The following is a 23,096-nucleotide window of genomic DNA, read 5'->3' as shown; positions in this document are numbered from 1 at the left end:
TCATCAACAGGATGAAACAGGTATTTTCTACCATTCAGATAAGACTTAAGAAACCAATGATAAGAATGACGTTACAAGTTAAGAAACTAAACAAGTGATAAAACCCTACAAACTTGAATAAAGGAGTCCAAGTTGGGGAAGCTAAAGAAACAAAGGATGTATTGCTAAAGGTACATTGCGGAGATCCCAAATACTGAAAATTACTGAATTGTAAAGACAAGATATATTATAGAATAATTGCACATATACAGAACAGCCTGAATAAACAAAATATGACTTTTTAAACAATTTCTTCCCTGATGGACTAACAGAAGCAAATGTATATTTTATAATTAAATGTATATAGTATATATAATCCTAGGAACCCCATAAAAGCGACAAGTATGATTTAACATTCCATATAATGTAAAATTATGGAAATAACTTTTATTTGTCTTGACTAAGCATGCACAGTTAGTTGTTGCTCTTACTGTGAATATATAATGTTGTTTTCTAACTTCATAAATGTTTTGTATGTAGCGTGGTATGTAATATTTTTTAAAAGGGACTTTAAATTGAATTTTTCATCTTCAAAGTGCTTTACAATCATCAATTAATCTATTCTTCTACAGAATAGACTCTTTGTTTGATAATGCGTTAGACACCATTTTAATCTCATACAGCGGTCCTCAGTACACTATTGGTATTTGATAAGGATACAATGGAGTTAATCTGGCAGAGCACCCATTGTACAGAAGGTCTGAATTTGGCCCATAAATTCTGTTTTCTAGGTTTCAAAATTGTATTAACTCCACCTGAAAATGAATATCAATTTTCTTATCCTTTTCTACAGAGTCGCATGTGAAACAACTAGAGAAAGCAACTAACCCATTTATGAGACTAAGTAATACACTGTGGCAACAATACTAATTAAAAACATTTGCATCTTGTTTCTCTCTGTCATTTGTCACTTACACTCTTTTTCAACTGATATAACTCCATTTCCTTCATGTGGAGTTATTCTCGATTTACACTTGTGTAAATGCGAACAGAATCAGGCCCTTTGAATTCATTCCAGTAGTGTGGAGTCCAGAATTACTTGGAATAGACTAACCTCTAAGAAGTACTTTTGGGGGAATGATGACCATACAAACTGTGAGGGCAAAATCCTCCTGTCAGTTAAATCCACGCAACCCCATTATAACCTTTCGGTTACCTGCTGTTAGAGTGTTTGTCAAATCTCCAGGATTGTCCCGGAGTCTCCACAAATTAAAGATTAATCTTTAATTAAAGATTATGCATGATGAAACCTCCAGGAATACGTCCAATCAAAATTGGCAACCCTAGGTTTTACAGATGTGACAGAAAGGAGAAGTTGCACCTACTGGATTTATTTAAGTACACAGATGTTTAGTTCTTAATTTTTACTAACTTCTACACATTTTGTTGGCATTTCTGCAGGCCTATTGTTGATCATGAAACGATACCACCCTTGTGGCAATGAGTGATCACAAACCAGCTCCTGAATTGCTGTTTGCTGTAATTCCAATGAATCAAACGTGGTGCTGCGGTAGGGATTGTGCAGAATCTGGTGTCCTTCCGGAAAGCATTCCGGAGCTAAAGAAAGGGTAAAAAGAATGAGGGTTACAAAATATCCATTTCCGTTTCTCATAATTAATAACTGCTGAAGATGGGCCAAGGAGCTGGTGTTCAAATCCAGATTAGGTTCAGGCTAGGATTCAAGGCCAAATCATAGCTAGGGCTCAAGTTTGGATTTGTCAACTCTAAAATCTCAGGACCTGTAGTTATAGGATGTTTGCTATCTTGGTCTGAAATCTCACAAGATTTTGACCACATTTGAAACAGAAGCAGAAAATAAAGCCCTTCTTGTTTTGCATTGAACTTGGGTTTGGTTCTAGGGACTGGCATCTGAGGGATTGCCTACACTGCCCTGCCCTGGGTGTGAATAGCAGTGAGCATCAAAATGATGCACTGAAACTTCCCTATGTGGACACTGCAGGCACAAACTAATTTCCTAGTTCACATTAATGTAGAGTCCTGTTTGAAGAGGGCTAAACATGAACTGGAAACCTTTTTGTCCATGCCTGCAGTGTCCACATGGGGGAGTTACAGCACAGCACTTTAATGTGCACTGCTGTTCAAACCCCCATACTCTGAACTGCAGAGCAGTATAAACATAGCTTGAGTCTCCCCTCCCCAAAATTCAAAAGAGAAAGAGAGGTTGATCTGAGGTTCCAGATTTGGTAATCTGATGATACAATTTTTTGATTTTTTGTTTTAACTCAAGTACTGTGTTTATGATTATTTTTAGTTTCATATAAAATGATATCCCCTAGCACTAAAATATGCAACATCATTCCCAAACTTTTCAATATTTATCATTCTAGATCATGAACTAGTTTTATTTAAACCAAGAAAAATAAAATATGAACAGTTTGCAAAGAATTATTAAAGAATAAATAGCCTGAAAACAACAACTTGTTATATTCAGAATGAAAGCTAAGGTAGAATTTATTTGAAAGCATTTATGCTGAAAGGTACGCTGTGATACTTTCTCATGTTTTTGGTTAAAGAATATCTTTTTCAAAGATTTTTTTTTTTTTTTTTTTTGTTCACTTGGTTTTGGTTTCCCTTTTCCCCCAAATAACTGGGGACTCTTAAATTGTATAAGAAATAACATACACCTTCTTAAATACTAAAAGATCTAAAAACATTTAACATTGTAAAGCCTTGAAAATAATTTAGCTATCTAGCACTAATACAACTCCCTCTTACTGCTAGAAGTTCAAAAGATGCAAAAATTGTATGAAAATTGTTCTTTGGAAACTCAGGCATTGAATCAACACTGTTACAGATGGAAGGTCATTTTGTCTATCCCTCTTCCTTGTTTTATTGTTTTCCTGAGTCTTAGTATCCTATGGTTTCTTGTTAAGCAATGGCTTGATGACTTCTAGTGATTTTATTTATTTTCCAGGTGTTTGTAGTCAGAAAATTAATGTGTGGTTAGAAAAAAAAAATGCACCTTTTTACTCAGCTTTCCGTCTCTTTCCCTGAATCCTATCTGCTTTCTTTACAGGAAAAAAAAAAAACAAAAACAAATTTGACCATGTTAGTACTGTAGAGTGAATACAGCTGTGGAGGAATGAACTGGTCTCTAGTCTGCTTCATGCCTCTTTTTCAACAGAACTGTCAGCCAACTTCTCACAGCAGTAATCTTTAATTACTAGTGATGATGTAAAAGGCAGAGAGAACATAGCAGGATGTTCACATCCAAGCTTTTATGTGTAGGGCTGGCAGTAGTTGGCTTTATAAACAAAGGGTATTTTATATGAAATCCCCACTATATCATTTCTCAAATGTCACTTTTCAGATTATAACCCTGTTTTAATATTGCTCCAGTGACACTGAAGCAGATTTATCATTTTTATTTTGTTGACAAGATACTCAGAAGGTCAAAGTCAATCTATTTATATTAATATTTTTAAAGATTATTTTTATTCTGTCGATGGTAAAGCAATGGTACACAAGACAAATGGAGCATTACAGAACCATTATTACAGCCTATAGGGCACTTTACCAATCGAAGGCCAGAGCAATATCAATGCAACGTTTCAATTAAATTAAATTTACTGTATTTTTTAATTTTGTAATTCCCCAACCTTTTTTCCGAGAAGGGTAAGAACCATTTCACAGCGACTGCTGGAAAATATTGTACAAATAGTTATGTCTGGTCCTGTTTTCTTCAGAAATCCTTTCTGTGGATGTACAGCCAGTCCTGGGACTGCATTGCATTAAAACTGTCCTTTGCAAAAGGGGATTAAGTGGGAGTTAAACTATCTTCAGTAGTGCATAGGCCTTGGGCCAGCCTTGTGCACAAGGGTGAATTTTACCCTGAGATAATAGCCTGCTAGCAGCTCAAAGAGCTTATGTGCCTTATATAGACCCTTTTCTGGATTGATTACTCATGTTTGTATTATAAGATCAAGTTGTGACAGTATCTATTAAAATGCCTTTTTGTACCTATGTCATATTAGTTTGTTGCACCTTCAAGATGAATGTCTCAATGGGAGCCCAAAACTTTACATTAACATTGCTGTAATACAGAAGGAATTGAACTCTTGGTATATATTGGGCCTCATTCTCAGAACTGTAGCATTTTACACCAATTTTGTATTGAATTTGCATTCATGAAAATGACTACACAAGGCGCAGGGCAGCAGAGAATCAGGCCCTTTATGCTGTATTTTGTTAAATATACCACTCTGACAATTGATGGGGAAAACTGACGAAGAAGAGGTCTGGAGACAGTGGGGCTCCCCTATGGAATGGACCATCACCAAACTCAGTGAATTTCCTGAGACTGAGAAGAGGAAAGGGCCTAATCCCACACAGAGGCTTTAATCCTCTGGCTGCTGTGTGGGATGCCCATGACTTCCTCCCTGGCCACTTGCCCACAGTTTCACCTACAGTGTTTTGAGCATTAGCCTGCTAAACCCAGGGTTGTGAGTTTAATCCTTGAGGGGGCCACTTAGGAATCTGGGGCAAAAATCAGTACTTGGTCCTGCTAGTGAAGGCAGGGGGCTGGACTCGATGACCTTTTGAGGTCCTTTCCAGTTCTATGAGAAAGGTATATCTCCATATATTATAGAAATTAGTCAGATTTTCAGTCTTTGCTCCCAGCAGCTTGTCTTGTACTCAACAGGCAGACTGAGACGGGCAGACCATCTCCCAGAACCACAATAGGTTGCCTTGTTCTCAATAGGAGGCGCTGAGCTCTTAATTTAGATACCTAACTTGAAGCAGGACTCTCTTGGAAATCTTTTGTATTTCTAAACTCCTGACAAAGAATTAATAAAAAAAAAGAGAGAGAGAGAGAGAAATTATGCAGAAAATAGTTAATGTAGTATTGCTGTATACATACTAATCTCAGTGTAGCAGGAGTTTATGCCTTGTTTTTTGTGAAGAATAGTACCTCACAACTTCCATCCCAGGAGCTCAAAGTGCTTTACTATCCTTTTTTATGCATGGGGTAACTGAAGCATAGAGAGCCTAAATGACTTGCCCAGCATCACACAATGTATCAGAAGTAGTACTGGGAACAGAACTCAGGTTTCACAATTCCCCATTGCCTATTCTAATTACCTCCCTTTGAAATGAAAAACAAAAGATTCTACATGTAAATGGAGTTTAAATATTATTCTATGCACAGTATTACTGCAGGAGTCCTGTGATATCATTTTAAATGTAATTAATAATAGTCAGTTATTTCAATAATAATAATAATAATAATAATAATAATAAGACAGAATATTCTGTTTAAACGTAATTAATAACACTGCTCAAAATGAATTAGTAATAATACAAATCCACAAAACATGTTGTGGTCTTGTTGATGATTAACTACTCTCTTAAAACAAGGCAAATATATTAGATGTTGAGGACATGGCTAATTATTTTTCATTCTTCATGTCTTTATGTTTACAGTAGCTTAGAAAAAATCCTGTTTTGCACGTTAACATTAAGAATATTCAACACAACTGAAATTTTCAAAGGGCAGGGAGGGAAGCCTAGGAGCACAGGAGAGGGGCATGGTAGGATAAGGCAGGAGGGAAGTTTGCAAATTCAATTCAAGAGAGTATATTTGGACAAAGATAAGAATGCTCTTACTCCCCCCCGGCCCCCTTAAGCACATGACATTTCTGAAGGCATGACTCAAACAACCACAATCTCTTAATGTTTTATTCTCTAAGGCTCAGAATGTGTTTTACAGCCTCTGGCTTTGGGATAGTTATGCTTACAGACTGAAGAAGTGCTAAGGCAACCTGATCAGCTGTCAACTCCATCCCAGTTAGAATGCTTGATTCTGCTCTCACTTACACTTATGCAAATCAGGAGCAACTCCATTGAAGTCAATGGAATTGCGCTAATATGAAGCTGGAGAAAGCCAGAGCAGAATCTAGCACAAGTCATTTACTGTGTAGTTACTAAGTTATTGACTTTCCTAGGCAAAAACAGTACATTTTAGAAGCTTATGACAGTCCATGTAAATCCTCACATGCAAATTGCAGTTCAGGGCACAGGCTAATTACCACTTCTTTAACAGGAAAATATCTTTATAATTAGACTATGTTATGGAAGTGTTGTTTAAAAAAACAAACCCAAAACAACAATCCTGCTATTTCCTGAAGCAGTTCACCTGGAAACTATTTGCCTCTGTGCGAAGGGGACGGCTGCTATATTGACTTTAATCAAATGAAGACCCTTCTGTTCATTTTTAATGTGTGACAAAGTCAGATGTGATGTCAAGCTTGTGTACTGTGATGAAAGTGTTCAATATAACAATTGTCCCCTCCCCCCCTTGCTGTGGGGAACAATAAAAGTCAATGTCCATGTCCTGTACTGAATTGTTATCGTTCTCCCAGGGGCAGGCTAGATTGCCTTTAAACAGAAATATTTCTTTTTGTATGGGACAACTGTAAATTTCATTTAATCTCACAGCTCTATTAGTATAATTGTATTACAGATTTATGAAAAGATGCTGAGTTTTCAGGGGAGCCAAGGGGTCATCATCATTATGACCATAAAGATTTAAATTATATAGTCAGCTTTCTTCCTGTCCAGTTTCAGTGCATATTAAGAATTAAATGATGTACAGTAACTAGAATTTATATTAGTAATCCAGCTCTCTATAATAAGATTCTTCTTGAACTATTATTACCATCAATACTTAAAGAGGTGTTGCTAAAAAGACATAATGTTTTGTTTGCTTGTCTAGGTTTTAAAGCTTTTTTCCTTCTTTTTTGAAAACCAACAATTTTGTGAGAGCAGCTCCCTGCAAAAAGACACTGGAAATGGTTCTTTTTGACACATTCAAAGCAAACAAAACTCAATACATGTTGTGGCTGCTAAATAAAAAAGAGTATTTGAGTAACTCTGTCAGCATTATAAAGAAAGTCTTAGGGCAGGTCTACACTACAAATTTACATCAGTGCAGCTGCATTGCATCTGGTGAAGATGTTCTCAGCCAATAGGAGAGAATTCTTCTGTCAGCTTAACAAGTCCACCTCCATGAGAGGCAGTAGCTATGTCAGTGAGAGAAGCTCTCCTGCCAGTGCTGTCTACATAGGGGGGTTAAGGTTGGTATAACTACGTCACTCACGGGTGTAAGTATGTAGTGTAGACCAAACTTTAGAGTGAAATCCTAGTCCTACTGAAGTCAGTGGGAGTTTCACCACTGATTTCAATAAAACCAAAATTTCACCCTTAGTTGCTCAATAGATGTGCTGTTAATTAGTTATGCTCAGCTGAAACTGTCTGGGTGGAAAGGCACAGACCTAATGGTGGAGAAACTGGTGCAAGGAAAGTCAGATGTGTGAACTGCTACAGGACCACTATTTTGCTGTTCTGGGTATGCTGACATAATTGTGTTCCTGCCACAGTGCTCCTGGAAATATACGTATCTAGAGACATGTAATGGCCAAGGGAAAGGATGGCATGACCACTACACAGTTTGTTCCCTTCTAGTATTGGCTGAAGTAAGAAGGGTACAATAAAAGTGCCCAAGGAGGCTGTCAAGTATTCCGTCTTAGATTTGAATTTTTTATTTACTTCCACTGTATGTACTCTCCATTTGGCAAACATTGATTCCTTCTACCTGTTTCTTCTAGGTCACTGGCCAGATCCTCAGCTGCTATAAATCTCTGTAGTTCCATTGAAGGCTATGCTGATTTACACCAGCTGAGGATCTGGCCACAGGAACCATCAACGCGAAGGATTATTTACTTCCTTGATTTTCCAAGGTTGGCTCAGCTTTCTGAGGTAGATACAGACTACAATGTAGTTAACTGTGTATCACTCCATTCCTTTGCATTGCTTCTGCCTCCTGGCTTCAATGGAGCTAGCTTGAGCAGAGCTTGCATGGGGATGTCTGTACAAGCTGGGAATCAAACCTTCCAGCTCAAATGTAGACATATGTGAGAAGCCATGTAGCTTGTCTAAGGTATCCAGAGGGAGTCTGGTAAAGATAGTTTAAGGCTCCCTATTCCTCAGCTGTGCGGAGCACTGCCACCAGGTGGCTCAAGATCTGGCCCCAAATTCCAAACAGCCCCAACTTCCATGGGTATAAGATTGTTATAGGTAGCCCAGTGTTAACAGCCAGCCCAGCTGTTCTGCATGCAGCCATTCATTTCTCTTTCAGTGACTGTGACGAAAAGGATGCTAGAATAGAATTTATCTGTGCAGCCCCAAAGGGCCCCGTTACCTCCTGATTGATGCTCTGATTCCATTTGGAAAGGAGCAGGGCACTGCAATGCTGGCAGAGGATGGGGTAAGGGGTACACAGCAGAGGGAATTGGAGCAAGACAGGGCAAACTTAAAAATAAAGCATTCTTCATTTTATATTTATTTAGAATGGCATGTTAGCTTTGGTGAGCTAGAACTCTCTCTGCCATCTGCCCTCCCAGTAAATATCAATGGATTACTCAGACAAAGGCTTAGGAGGCTGAGAGCTTGTTTGTTTACTCGGAATAGCAGCTGCCAGTCAAATAATATCAATAGGTGGTAGCAGATAGAAAACACTAAAAGAAATAAGGTCTGTGAGGCTGAGATTTGTATTTATTTTGGCCAGAATAGTGCTAGACACACAATATATTTGAAAGCACATTCTAACGCTCAGAGAAATAGATGGCTAATTTGATGACCATTAATGAAAAATAAGCATTTCTGACACAAATGAAAAGAGAGTAGTCCCCATTCAGTAAGGTGCTGTGATTCTGTGTGATTTGGATTTCTTTAAAGTTACAACCCTAAAACATTAATATACTTTTGGAACCAAATCTTCCTGCACACAGCCTGAGAAATGTGGACTTCCACAGGACTCGTCCTCTGAACCCCAGGCTGCAACTGCCCCTTTCCTTAATTGCAGTGAAGGTTCCTTGATAATGGGTCCATGTAATTATCTGTCCATACTCCCTATCCTCCCTTAGCCCACCAATTCTCCCACCCTCTCCTTGCTGCAACAAAGGGGCTGAGCTTGCCTGGTACTTAGCATCCTGCCTTCTCCATACTAATTCCACTGCAGGCATGGCCCTTACTCGACACAGAGGAAGGGGCGTGTTTGATTCTGGTGCCTACTGGAGAAAAAAAATCTGAGATTTTAATGTTTGGATAAAAAATACAAACTGCCTTGCTCTTTCATGGTGCTGAGTTCCCTCAGATCTCATTGAAGCCAACAGGGTGCGCAAGCTCAGTACCTGGTAGGATCAGGCCCATAGGGCCCAGGCTTGCAGTCCTTCCCCCAATCCTTACTTAAAAAAAAAAAAAATTCATACGAGGCAGGTTCTGGCCCTTACCTTCTGTGGAAAAAGAGTATTGGGAGAAAGAGAAGAAACTAGATGAGAAGGAGGAATTCTCTCCAAACTATTAGTGGCCAAATTCACAATGGTAAGAGAAGAATGTGTTCCAGTTAATTTTTATGCTAATTTTAATACTATGTTTCAGGGAGGGGTATTATTGTGATCTATCAGGTAAATCCAGGTGAATTTACATAAAAAAACCCCAAAACCCTATTTGTCCATATTCTTTTGAATAAAACTCATTGACATTTTTCATAAGTATTGGAGACCCTCTTTAATTATTGTGAACATTCTGGTGAGAGAAATTTTATTCACAAATTGTGGTGAATATGAGTGTGAATAAATATTTGAGAACATTTGAACCATATGCGCTCTCATGGCCTTTTAAAAAATATTGCAAAGAAACTTCATAGTAAACAAGTACAAATCACAACCTGTTTGCAGATCATTGAAAAACAGAGCTAACTCTAGGTGACCAATCATGTGGCACAACTAGCACATACTCATACTCCTAATGACCAGGTCCTAAACAAGTCATATTGTGTTCACACACAATATTAATTGGACATGTGTGTATAATGAGCATCTATATAGAAATCATGACCCATGAAGCGATAACTAGGGGACTAAAAACCAGATTGTATGTTGCATAATTTATACTTAATGAATGATTCAACCAATCCTGGTAGACAGAAGTTAGAGAAAAAATTGGACCAATCAAAACCACATTTTTTTCTATAGCTCTAATGCTAAAAAAACATTTTGAATGTTTTGAAAATAAGGCATCTTGTTATTTTCACAGCAATTTCCAGCATACAACTAAGAGACTGTTATTGATGTAGATATGGTATATCAACCATTCATACAAAATATAGATTTTAGTCTGTTCACTTCTATGGACATACTGTATATTCATAGAAGCATAGAACTGTAGAACTGGAAGGGACCTCGATAGGTCAGCTAGTACAGTCCCCTGCACTGAGGCAGAGCTAAGTATTATCTAAAGTTTCTAAACCATCCCTGACAGGTGATTGGAGGTTTTTAAGAACATGTTAGAGTAGACAATGACAGCAATTCCACAACCTCCCGTGATAATTTGTTCCAGTGCTTAAATACTCTTATAGTGAGGAAGATTTTCCTAATGTCTCACCTAAATCTCCCTTGCTGCAATTTAAGCCCATTATTTCTCGTCCTGTCCCCAGTGACTAAGGAGAACAATTTATTACCCTACTCTTTACAACAGGGGTAGGCAACCTATGGCACACATGCCGAAGGCAGCACGTGAGCTGATTTTCAGTGGCACTCACGCTGCCCAGGTCCTGGCCATCGGTCCGAGGGGCTCTGCATTTTAATTTAATTTTAAATGAAGCTTCTTAAACATTTTAAAAACCTTATTTACTTTACATACAACAATAGTTTAGTTATGTATTATAGACTTATAGAAAAAGACATTCTAAAAATGTTAAAATGTATTACTGGCACGCGAAACCTTAAATTAGAATGAATAAATGAATACTTGGCACACCACTTCTGAAAGGTTGCTGACCCCTGCTTTATAACCTTTTATGTGCTTGAAGACTGTTGTTATGCCCCTGCTCAGTCTTCTATTCTCCAGACTAAACAAACCCATTTTTTTCAATCTTTCCTCCTGGGTCATGTTTTCTAGACCTTTAATCATTTTTGTTGCTCCCCACTGGACTTTTGCCAATTTGTCCACATCTTTCCTGAAATGTGATGCCCAGAATTGAACACAATACTCCAGCTGAGGCCTTATTAGTGCTAAGTAAAGTGGAATAATTACTTGTTGTGTCTTGCTTACAACACTTCTGCTAATACATCCCAGAATGATGTTCTCTTTTATTTTATTTTTTTTAAAGTATTACATTGTTGATTCATATTCAGTTTGGGATCCACTGTAACACCAGGTCCTTTTCTGCAGCACTCCTTCCCAAGTAGTCATTTCCCATTTTGTATTTGTGTAATTGATTATTCCTTCCTCAGTCTAATTCTTTGCGCTTGTCCTAACTGAATTTCATCCTGCTTAATTCAGACCATTTCTCCAGTTTGTCAAGATCATTCTGAATTCTAATTCTATCCTCCAAAGTGTTTGCAACCTCTCCCAGCTTTGTATTGTCTTCAGAATTTATAAGTGTACTCTCTATATCATTGTCAAAATATTTTTTGAAGATATTGAATAGAACCAGACCCAGGAAATCTCCCTGTGAACCCCACTCAATAAGGCCTTCCAGCTCAATTGTGAACCATTTGGTATGGTTTTCCAGCCAGTTGTGCACTCACCTTATAGTAGGTTTAGCTAGGTTATATTTTCCTATTTTGCCTATGAGACGTTCATGTGAGACACTATCAAAAGTCTTACTAAAGTCAAGTTATACCACATCTACTGCTCCCTCCATCCATGCTTATTACCCTGTCAAAGAAGATTATTACTTTGGGTTGGTTTGACTTGATTTGTTCTTGACAATCCCGTGCTGGCTGTTACTTATTGCCTTAGTTTCTTCAAGATGCTTACAAATTGATTATTTCCTCCAGTATTTTTCCGGGTACAGAAGTTAAACTGACTGGTTTATAATTCCCTGGGTTGTCCTTATTTCCTTTTATTTTGCGATAAAGTACGGTCCGTATAATCTCCCTGTGAGGTATCCAAGACAAATATGGCTTCTCCCTCACTGGACCTGGCCCACAATGCTGCAAGTTGCCCAAATGGAGTCTCTGATATTTTTTCCACTCCACACTGATTACCACAGCTCCTTGCCACCAGGCAGTATGTAAGAACATGAATCCTTATTGTGGGTTAATCAGCTTGTCTACACAAATGAGGTAACCTGGAACACTGTGAGAAGGTTGTAACTGGAACATTTCAACAGCCCAAATGTATCACTTGAATGATGCATCAAAGTTCTGTTTGCCTGGGAACAAGGTCACTTATCATCCTGGATCTTCCATAAAGTAATGAAACATACTGTTGCCAAACCACAGGCCAGCTGTGTTCCACTTTTACTTCCAGACAGAGCAATTACCTATTCGTGCTTTGCTCTGTTATCTACAGTTTGATTTCTGTTCTTAACTTGTAGATTAGAAAGAATTGATTGATTATATGAAACATCTTTTGTAGTCAGAATTCCCCAAGAAAACTTTAAAAAGTAGTATGCTAAATATTGATAGTGCAGGAGTTCTGCAGGCAAGTGTAAAAGACTCTTTCTCACACACAGCTTTGGATGTGCTTTACTGAGAGACAGAAGCAATGTCTGACAGGAATACCACTGTTATCACCTGCTGTGTTTGAAAAATGCTATGGGATATTATTAAGAAGGGAAAATGTAAAGTTATATCTGAAGAAATTTTGAACAATGATGTATAAATTTCAAGGCCAGAAAGGACCATTTTGATAATCTGATTTGACCTTCTGTATAACACAAGCCATAGAACATCCCCAAAATGATTTTTAGAGTATATCTTTAAGAAAAACATCCAATCTGGCTTTAAAAGTTGTGAGTGATGGAGAATTCACCACAACCCTTGGTAAATGGCTCCAATGGTTAATTGCTCCTACTATTGAAAATTTACATCTTATTTCCCACTCTGAATTTCTCTGGCTTCAACTTTCACTGATTGGATCATTTTATACCTTTCTCCACTAAATTGAAGAGCTATTATCAAATATGTGTTCCCCATGTAAATCAAGTGACCCCTTAACCTTCTCTTTATTAAGCTAAATAGGTTGAGCTCCTTGAGTGTATGACTATAAGCCATGTTTTCTAATCCTTAATCATTCTTGTGTCTCTTCTCTGAAGCCTCTCCAATTTATCAAGATCCTTCTTGAATTGTGGACAGAACTCAACACAGTATTCCAGCAATGGTTGTACCCATGCCAAATACAGAGGTAAAATAACCTCCCTGCTCCAACTCAAGATTCCCCTGTTTATTCATCCATCAATGGCATTATCCCCTTTGTCCACAGTGTTGAACTGAGAGCTTAGGTTCAGTTGATTATCTCCTCCCCCAATCTTTTCCAGAGTCAGTTTCCCAGCACAGAGTCCCCCTCCTTTAAGTATGCCCTACATTCTTTGTTCCTTTAAATTTAGTTGTATTAAAATGCATATTGTTTTTGTGCCCAGTTTATCAAGCGATCCAGATCACTCTGTATGGGTCACCAGTCTTCTTCACTATTTACCACTCCCCCACTTTTTGTGTCATCTGCAAACTTTATCAGGTATGACTTTGTTTTCTTGCATGTCATTGATAAAAATGTTAAATAGCATAAGGGCCAAGAACCAATCCACGAGGGCCCTCACTAGAGATACACCCATTCAAAGATGAGTCGTCATTTACAATTACATTTTGAGACCTGTCAGTTAGCCATCTTTTAATCCATTTAATGTGTGCCATGTTAATTTTATATCATTCTAGTTTTGTAATTAAATTGTTGCACAGTACCAGGTCAAAGACCTTATAGAACTCTAAGTGTATTACATAAACACTATTATCTTTATCAACCAAACATGCAATCTCATTTAAAAACAAGAAATTAGTTTGACAGGAACTATTTTCCATACATCCATATTGATTGGCATTAATTATATTACCCTCCTTTAATTCATTATTAATCAAGTCCCTAATGAGTCATTCTATTATCTTGCCCGGGATCGATGTTAGAGTGACACACCTATAACTACCCAGATCATCCCATTTTTCCATTTTAACTCTTGGCACATCATTAGTTTTCTTTCAGTCTTCTGGAACTTCCCCAGTATCGCAAGACTTACTGAAAATCAACATGAATGGTCCAGCAAGCCCCTCAGCCAGCTCTTTTATAGCTCTTGGATTTATCTTGAAGTTATCCAGACCTGCTGATTTTAAAACGTTTAACTTTGGTATCCTCCAGTCATATTAATGGAATGGAAAAAGTGTTATAATACTGCATCATCTGTCTTTTTCCCAAATACAGAACAGAAATATTTCTTAAAGACTTCTGCCTTTTCTGCATTAAACTGATAATCCCACCATTTCCATCTTGTAATGGACCAATACCATTGCTAGGATTCTTTTTGTTCCTGGTATACTTAAACTCCTTCTTATTGTCACTAACTCTTCTGGCCATAGGTTTCTCCTTGTGTCCCTTTGCTTCCCTTATCAATTTTATACAATTCCTAATGTCTGAATTATATTCATTGCTATCAACTTCTCCCATGAGATCTATAGTATTTAGCTATGGAATAGTGTCCCAAGGAAAGTGGTGGAAGCCGCTTTGGTTGGCATACTTTAAAACTAGACCAGACTAAACAACTGAAAATGTACTGTCAAGAAACATTCTGCATTCATAGCAAAATGGGCTGGATGAGCTAATAGGCCCTTTCCACTGTCTCTGTATCTTCTGTGATTCTATGCATGCCGATAACCTCTTTTTCACCACAGCAAAACAACTGTTAAAGATTACTTGAAATTTTGATAACGGCAGACACTTTCACTACTAGATTGCCATTTCAAATCCAGCTTAGGCCAGCTGCTATTGTCTTGGCTTTTTGATGGCCTATGCAAAATCTTTCCTGTTCCAGGATGTCCATATCCCCAAAATTAGTATCACAATTGGCACTAATTCACCCCTTGTTGACAGTCTCAGAGACTGGGCATTGAGATTGAACTACCTCCACTCTACCAGAGGCTGTTCTCCTATGACAGGATTTATGCACATTGGAGGGACAATGGGCTCAATTTCACTTCTGTAAAAGTTAATGTAAAGCCTCCCATTGACTTCAGTGAGAGTTGAAACATACCCAACCTGGCAAAGCGTGCACTGCAGCTGCCTGTGCTACATCTATTTTGTGGATGAATAAAGTACTTCAGTCTCTAGGATTGTCTATCTGGCACCTTTTGTCAATCCTAAAGTAATACACAAATAGAACAATGGATACAAATACAGAAAATGTGCTGGCATTGCAAATACAAAGTGTGAAATTTAACGGAACGCGGGAACCTGATCTTTTGCTGCTTTTAAAATAGTCTTATGTATCTTCTCTTCCAGTTTAGAGAAAGCAAGAGAGCCAAAATGTGTCGATTACTGTATTAATTTTTACCAAGTGTCATTTTCACTTATTCTGGCCTGGCTATGGAACGAAAAATGTTAAGCATTTGAATATAGAAATAACCTACTATTACTTTGTCAGGAGAGAATTAAAAACCTCATAAATTTTCATAAGTTAGCTTTAAGTTAATGATGATGCCTTTAAGGACTTTTGAGAAATCAATAGAAAGAAAATTATAATTATAGTTATTGATTGGTCTCCTTTGTTCTCATCTCTCAGAATGAAAGAGTGAGACAAAAATGAAAAGGTTCTTTCTTACCTCCTAATCTCAGCCAAACATACCCCTTCAAACGGTGCTTTCCTAGACAGTGATAGCAAAAATGAACTTGCATGCTTCGATTTTAGAACCCATTGCGACTCTATTCAGATGGAAATTTGATGTCCATGGTTTGCCCCTTTGAGGATCTGACTTGTTTTCCTGTCTAAGCTTGGATGCAGGCTAGATTCAAGAGTCAACATTTTTTCCAGACTGCTCTCATGGAGGATGCTGAACTTTGGCAACATTTCCCCAGTTATTCTGACTAATTCATACAACCTTCCTTGAACAATAATGCTCTCTGGAGGATGATCTATGCTCATACTATGGGTTACTTATTGTCAACTGACTAGAATTACAAAAAAGAATGACATTGAGGTATAACGATCCCAATTCGAGTCTGAGTAGCAATGCCGTTGCCCAGGTTTTATGAACCAAATTTTCTAAAAGTATTCTATATTTGTCTATGTAGACAGCATACACCAATAGACTTTACATACTGTGACAGACCCAGGCCAGTGGGGTACAGAATCTGGTAGAGGGCAAATATACTGGTCACTGGATGAGTAGTTTTCTGTTCCCTGAGTGACCAGAGAAGGGGCTGCACTAGAGTAATCAGGAACCTGCTAGAACCAGTTAAGGCAGGAAGGCTAATTAGGACACCTGGAGCCCATTAAGAAGAAGCTGCTAGAATCAATTAAGGCAGGCTAATCAGGGCACCTGGGTTTTAAAAGGAGCTCACTTCAGTTTGTGGTGGGAGTGTGAGGAGCTGGGAGCAAGAGGCGCAAGGAGCTGAGAGGGAGAGGGTCTGCTGCTGGAGGACTGAGGAGCACAAGCATTATCAGACACCAGGAGGAAGGTCCTGTGGTGAGAATAAGGAAGGTGTTTGGAGGAGGCCATGGGGAAGTAGCCCAGGGAGTTGTAGCTGTCATGCAGCTGTTACAGGAGGCTCTATAGACAGCTGCAGTCCACAGGGCCCTGGGCTAGAACCGGGAGTAGAGGGCGGGCCCGGGTTCCCCCCAAACCTCCCAATTGACCTGGACTGTGGGTTATCCCAGAAGGGAAGGTCTCTGGGCTGTTCCCCAACCCACATGGTGAATCTCTGAGGCAAGAAAATCTGCCAATAAGCGCAGGACCCACCAAGATAGAGGAGGAACTTTGTCACAGTACACAAACAGGTGCATTTGTGAATGTTGGAATCTATGAACTGTGCATGCAGACATCTTATAAAAAACGGTATGAGAACGTAAGGACAGAAATTAGCCCATTAAAAGCAGGTGTTTGAATACACATACATGGAGGCTGGGTCTAGATCCCTTTGAAAATTGTCCCTAAATATAAATGTCCTGCATTTGTTTCTGGATCAGGACTGCTAGAGATGTTAGCTTTGGTCATAGCCACTTACTAACATAGGCCTGTGAGAGTCATCATAATATACTGTTTCATTCCATTTCCCCACCATGGTCTTAGTATGGGTAGGCACCAAATGCTCTCCATTCTAGGCTCTTCACTTTTATGTACCATACACTCCTTGAAGTACAAAAAAATGGGCAAAGTTTTCTGCCTTTCTTAGCCTAGCATAAAGGCTTCTATACCCTTCTCTGAAGCACCAGTCACTAATTAGCTTTAACTGTGAGCAAATATTAGCCATATCTTGAGTTCTATATTTGGTAACCATATAACAATTCTTTTTTACTGGACAAGTTTTTCCTCTCCTCCCCTCTTCCCCCTGATATTATTCACTGCTTTTCACGGTAGCCAAAGCAATAATATTTTGGGCACCCACAAGTTCCTTGTATATTCAGGGAATGCTTTTCTGTCACCATTTTGAAATTTAAAAAAAAAAAAAGTTTTTGGTTCACTCTGTCTTTGGTCTGAAGGTTATTTACAGTGCCCCAGCAGTGTGCTGTACAAAGACATGGTCCATTGCACAACTAATTTACAATCCAGTAAGGATTTTATAATCTAGTAACCTAGTTGTAAATGGCTCTATCTAAAAAGAAACTTGCATGGATTCTATCACAAGTATGTATCTCCTTTTGCTTAAGTATATAATGGCTACTGTAGCAGATGCAGAAACTCTATCTGTCTGTTACATCATATGAAGATGGCTTTAAAAATATTAAAGGGTTATAGACTAGAAGTACTCAACAGGCCTGCCTGGCCAGTAGGTTGAAATAAAGCTGTACTCCCAAGTATGGAATAAAAACATTAATTGAAATAGCTTTCTTGAAATCCTGTTCGTTACCAATCCTTTGCATCAATTTTTCAACACTTGCAAGATGCAGTTTCTGTACATATGGTCATAATTCACTTTAAATATTCAAATACATGAGTCTCTTTTTATTACTGTCTGTATGATTAGTATAGTAACAAAATGGTCACCGATTTAATTAGCAGTTTCAATCTGCCTGGATGATGTTTCTTTGGGGATTTTATACTTCTGGTTATGGAAAAGTAGCTCATTCTGTCTAAGGGCTATGGCTACACTGGCAATTAACTGCGCTGAGACTTTCTCGCTCAGGGGCGTGAAAAAACACCCCCCCTGAGCGCAGCAAGTTGCAGCACTGTAAAGCGCCAGTGTAGAGAGTGCACCCGTTTTTTTTTAGAGTGCTGGGAGAGCTCTCTCCCAGGGCTGCGCTGCGACCACACAAGGCACGTTAAAGCGCTGCCAATGTAGACTAGCCCTAACTCTTGAATGAGATCTGCTGGCTCTTATAGATATTCACACCCGAAACTACAGACACTCAGCAAATCAAAACCTTTGTTTGCTAGATAAGTACTGTGACAGGGTCGGGCCAGATGGCTACAGGAGAGTGATAGAATGCAGATATATTAGCCTCAGATTAAGCATGTCCCTTTTCCCTGCGTAAGGTAAGAGGGGTGGTTCCAGAACACTCAGGAACTTGCTGGAACCAATTAAGGCAGGCTGGCTAATTAGGACACCTGGAGCCAATTAAGAAGCTGCTAGAATCCACTAAGACAGGCAGGTTAATCAGGGCACCTGGTTTAAAAAGGACCTCACTGCAGTCTGTGAGGGGTGTGTGTGAAGAGCTGGGAGCAAGAGGTTTGCAAGAAGCTGAGAGTGAGTAGGCGTACTGCTGGAGGACTGAGAAGTACAAGCGTTATCAGACATCAGGAGGAAGGGCCGGTGATGAGGACAAAGAAGGTGTTGGGAGGACGCCATGGGGAAGTAGCTCAGGGAGTTGTAGCTGTCACGCAGCTGTTACAGGAGGCACACTAAGACAGTTCACAGGGCCGTGGGCTGGAACCCGGAGTAGAGGGTGGGCACGGGTTCCCCCGATCTCCCCAACTCCCCATTTGATATAAGAGGAGTTGATCTGGCCTGTGGGTCCCACCAGAGACGAAGGTCTCTGGCCTGTTCCCCAACCCATTAGGTGAGCCAACAGAGACTGCAAGTTCCCCTCCTTTTCCCCATGCTGGCCAGTGATGAGGTTAGCTGAGTGAATGGCAGGTTTGTGCCACTAACAAAAGGAGCCAAATTGAGGACTGCCGAAAACCTCTGAGGCGAGCAAATCCTCCAGAAAATGCAGCACCCACCAAGGCAAAGGAGGAACTTTGTCACAGTACTTTAACTCGTTTTAGGTAATGGAATTTTGTCCTATTCATTGTCTAAAAGATGCTATTTTTTTCTCTTGGTTTAGAATAATCTGTAGTATAATTACTGTAAAAATGTTTAGTAATATACCAGAAGGACCAACAACATTTATGAAGATAACAAGTTTCCAAGGATCTACAATGACTTTAGCTGTAAGCCTTATTTTTTTTTTATATCAAAGGGAATCGAGTTCAACCAGTTTTAGTTGAGGTCCTCATTAGATTTAAAGCTGCTAACCTGTAGTAACCTTTTAGGATTAGTAATCATAATAAGAAAAATACTTGCATGATTACACGTGTGCAGCAGAACACCATTATACATGTACAGTACACAGCAATAAGGTAGCACAGTTATAGTGAGAGATGAATGTTACCCATCTGCTGCATATTAAAGGCAGATGTATGTTGATCAGTACCAACTGTGCAGCATGTAACAGGCCAAATTCTTCTTATTTACACTGATGTAGCTGAGAGCAAAATCTAGCCTTATGTGTTTTATAAAATTAAGTTATAATAAAAATGGCTTCAAACTGTAATGGGTTGAATTTGGTCCCCCGTACATCTGGAAAAACAATTTGAAACCCATTTAGCTTTTCCCCCTCATTCATGAGTCATCTGTGAACTGATTTGGATTTTTACAACCTTGCTCATTATTTAAAATTGTTGGTCAAATAAGCTAAAATTTGTTTGCATTTATTATTGGTTATTCATGAACTATTGACTTTTGACCCAGCTTTTGAATACTTGCTATTTCTTACATTGTGAGATTGGTCACTTAGATCACATGATATTGTTTCTACTCCCTGATTAGGTGATTGTAGCTTTCATAAACAGAAGGATAATCAAAAAGATTTCAAGATGGCCATGCAAGCGTTTCTAATACAAATCTTATATGAAAACACGCATTTGCATAAATATTTTAAGGAATTTTGCCTTCTTTCACAAATATTCTTTCAAACAAAATAAAACTCATACAAATGTTCACACAAAATAAATTTTAGAAGGTTGCAAATCCAGGGAAGAGAATTCATTGTTTTTATAGGAGTTAATGTTTGTACATATCATTTTGCTGAATACAGTCAGGGAAATAAATTAAGTGACCTAAGGGATCTTTTAAAAAATGGCCCCCAGTTTTCAGATACAATGGTGGACACAAATATTAGTATTTAGGGATCTGACTGCATCCAGCAATCTGGAAGATCTGAATTCTAATGTGTGCTGAACATTTATGCTGTCTGTAAAAACACAACTAAGAAAACTCGACACTGAATTGAGACCCTTTAAATATTTAGCCCTATAGCTCTTGCCCATCTCTAATATGTATAAATTTGTGATACACAGAAATCAAGTGACTTGCCCTGGGCCATCAAATAAGTCAGTTGCAGAGCTGGGATTAGAACTCAAGAGTTTCTAGCTTTCTGCCCTTTACTGTCTGCACTGGATGGCTCCAAGTATGTACCTCAGAGGTTACTTAAAGTGACTTTATCTTGTGGTTGTATCCATGGCAGAACCAATTCATTGCAAAAGATATTTCAGTCCCCTGTGCTGTAACTACCACATCAAAACAAATTATTTAAGCAGCCTTAGTGGAATTCCAAACTTGTGTAACTAGAGGGATACCCCTTCTTTTATATGTATTGTATGTATAAAGCAGCTGTATGTTTTAATATGTAAGGCCATGTAATTATCTGGCTAGATAGGAAATGATTTCCCCTTATATTTTCAAAGTATAACATAATGATTTTACTGCCATTAAAGCCAATGAAGTGGCTCAGTTTAAATTCCACACACCATTTTGTAAATTGAGGAGTTAACACATTACTAGCCACCAAATTATCAACCTGTAACAGTGTGTAATGATCAGGGACAGAATGATACGGATGTGAAAAAGGTTAATGTAATCCTTGGATGCATCTGGTGAGATATTTCCAGTAGAGATAGGGAAGTGTTATTACTGATATACAAGGCACTGATGCAACCTCATCTGGAATACTGTGTGCACTTCTGGTCTCCCATCTTAAGACAGATGAATTCAAACTGGAATAGGAGCAGGGAAAGAGCTATTAGGATGATCAGAGGAATGGAGAACCTACCTTACGAGAGGAGACTTAAGGAGGTTGGCTTTTTAGCCTCACAGAATGAAGACTGAGGGGAGGCATGATTGCTGTCTATAAATACATCAAAGGGATAAACACTAGGGAGTGAGAGGAGTTATTTTAGTTAAGGGCTAATGTTGGCACAAGAACAAATGAACATACACTGGCCATCATCAAGCTAAGGTTTGAAATTAGACAAAGGTTTCTAACCATCAGAGGAATAACGTTTGGGAACAGCCTTCCAAGGGGAGTAGTAGGGTCAAAAAACGTAACTTGGTTTAAGACAGAGCTTGATAAATTTATGGAGGGGATTGTATGATGAGATTGCATACAATGGCATATCACCCATCCACAACTGCTATTGGCAAATATCTGGAGATAGAACACTAGATTGAGAGGGCTCTGAGTTACTTCAGAGAATTCTTTCCCGGGTGTCCGGTTGGTGGGTCTTGCCCACATGCTCAGGGTCTAACTGTTTACCATATTTGGTGTTGGGAAGGAATTTTTTCCCCAGGTCTGATTGGCAGAGACCCTGGGCGTTTTTTTTTTTTTTTTTTTTTTTTTTTTTTGCCTTCCTCTGCAGCATGGAGCATGGGTGACTTGCTGGTTTGAACTAGAGTAAATGATGGATTCTCTGTAACTTGAAGTCTTTAAATCAAGAATTGAGGATTTTAGTAACTCGGCCAGAGGTTATAGACGTATTACAGGAGTGGGTAGGTGAAAATGTGAACTCTCAGAAATGTTGCTCTTACTATCAAAGACACTGATGTCTACTATAGCTTCCTTTGTTACTGCAGGACATAGTGAATCCTAATGTATTCTTAATTACTGTTAAGACATACTGTTATCTTTCATGCCCATGCTCTAATCCCAACAACAATAAACTTTAAAAATTTGCCCTGTTCACAAAACTCATTAAAACAGAGTTACATTTTGCATAGCAAAAACAATTCACAAAAACCAACCATATTAGATAGCTGGGGAGACAACAGCCAGAACTAAATTCTTTATAATACCAAGATAATTCAATAAATATTTACCTGCACATTATAATCCAAATTTACAAATAGTGCCATTGTTGCCAGAGTTACACAGAATTTAACTAAGTAGAATTATGGTTCACTCACAAAACATTTTACAATTTTCTTCCATCTTTTGTATAATGAAAAAAATATAGCCAGGTTTACAATCTCAGTTCATAGTTCTGGAAATGGGCTAATAAAAGTAACTTTCATCTTCATGAATACAGGCTAGAAAATGCTGTAACACTCAAGGAATTTTTTCAACACACTACTGAACAGTGCACTGACCCACAGGAACCCTCCTACCAACACTACAAGAAGAAGAATTCTGCATGGACTCCTCCTGATGGTCAAAATGACAGACTGGACTTCTACATAGTGTTTCTACAGACGTTCACAGGCTGAAATTGTGAAACAAACAGCATCACTTGTCCGATAACCTCAGCCATATAGAACACAATGCCATCCAAGCCTCCGAAACAACTCTGACATTATAATCAAAGGAGCTCACAAAGGAAGTGTTGTAGTCATAATGAACAGGTCGGATTATGAACAGGAGGCTGCCAGGCAACTCTCCAAGACCACATTCTACAGGCCACTATCCTCTGATCCCACTGAGGAGTACCAAAAGAAATTACACCATCTGCTCA

The 23,096-nt window shown here is 38.6% G+C and overlaps 1 protein-coding gene across 1 annotated transcript in view; it reads right to left on the bottom strand.

Moving 5' to 3' along the window:
* The window catches only part of LOC128845094 (von Willebrand factor D and EGF domain-containing protein-like), a 245,872-nt gene that overhangs the window by 187,319 nt on the left and 35,457 nt on the right, over positions 1-23,096 (bottom strand). The window contains exon 2 of the mRNA XM_054043326.1: positions 1,412-1,596. Within this exon, the coding sequence (XP_053899301.1) occupies positions 1,412-1,596 (185 nt within the window). The remainder of the gene's footprint in view (positions 1-1,411; positions 1,597-23,096) is intronic.

This window comes from Malaclemys terrapin, chromosome 11 (genome assembly GCF_027887155.1).
Source record: "Malaclemys terrapin pileata isolate rMalTer1 chromosome 11, rMalTer1.hap1, whole genome shotgun sequence".
NCBI lineage: Eukaryota > Metazoa > Chordata > Testudines > Emydidae > Malaclemys > Malaclemys terrapin.
This window is presented reverse-complemented; position numbering and strand designations above follow the sequence as displayed.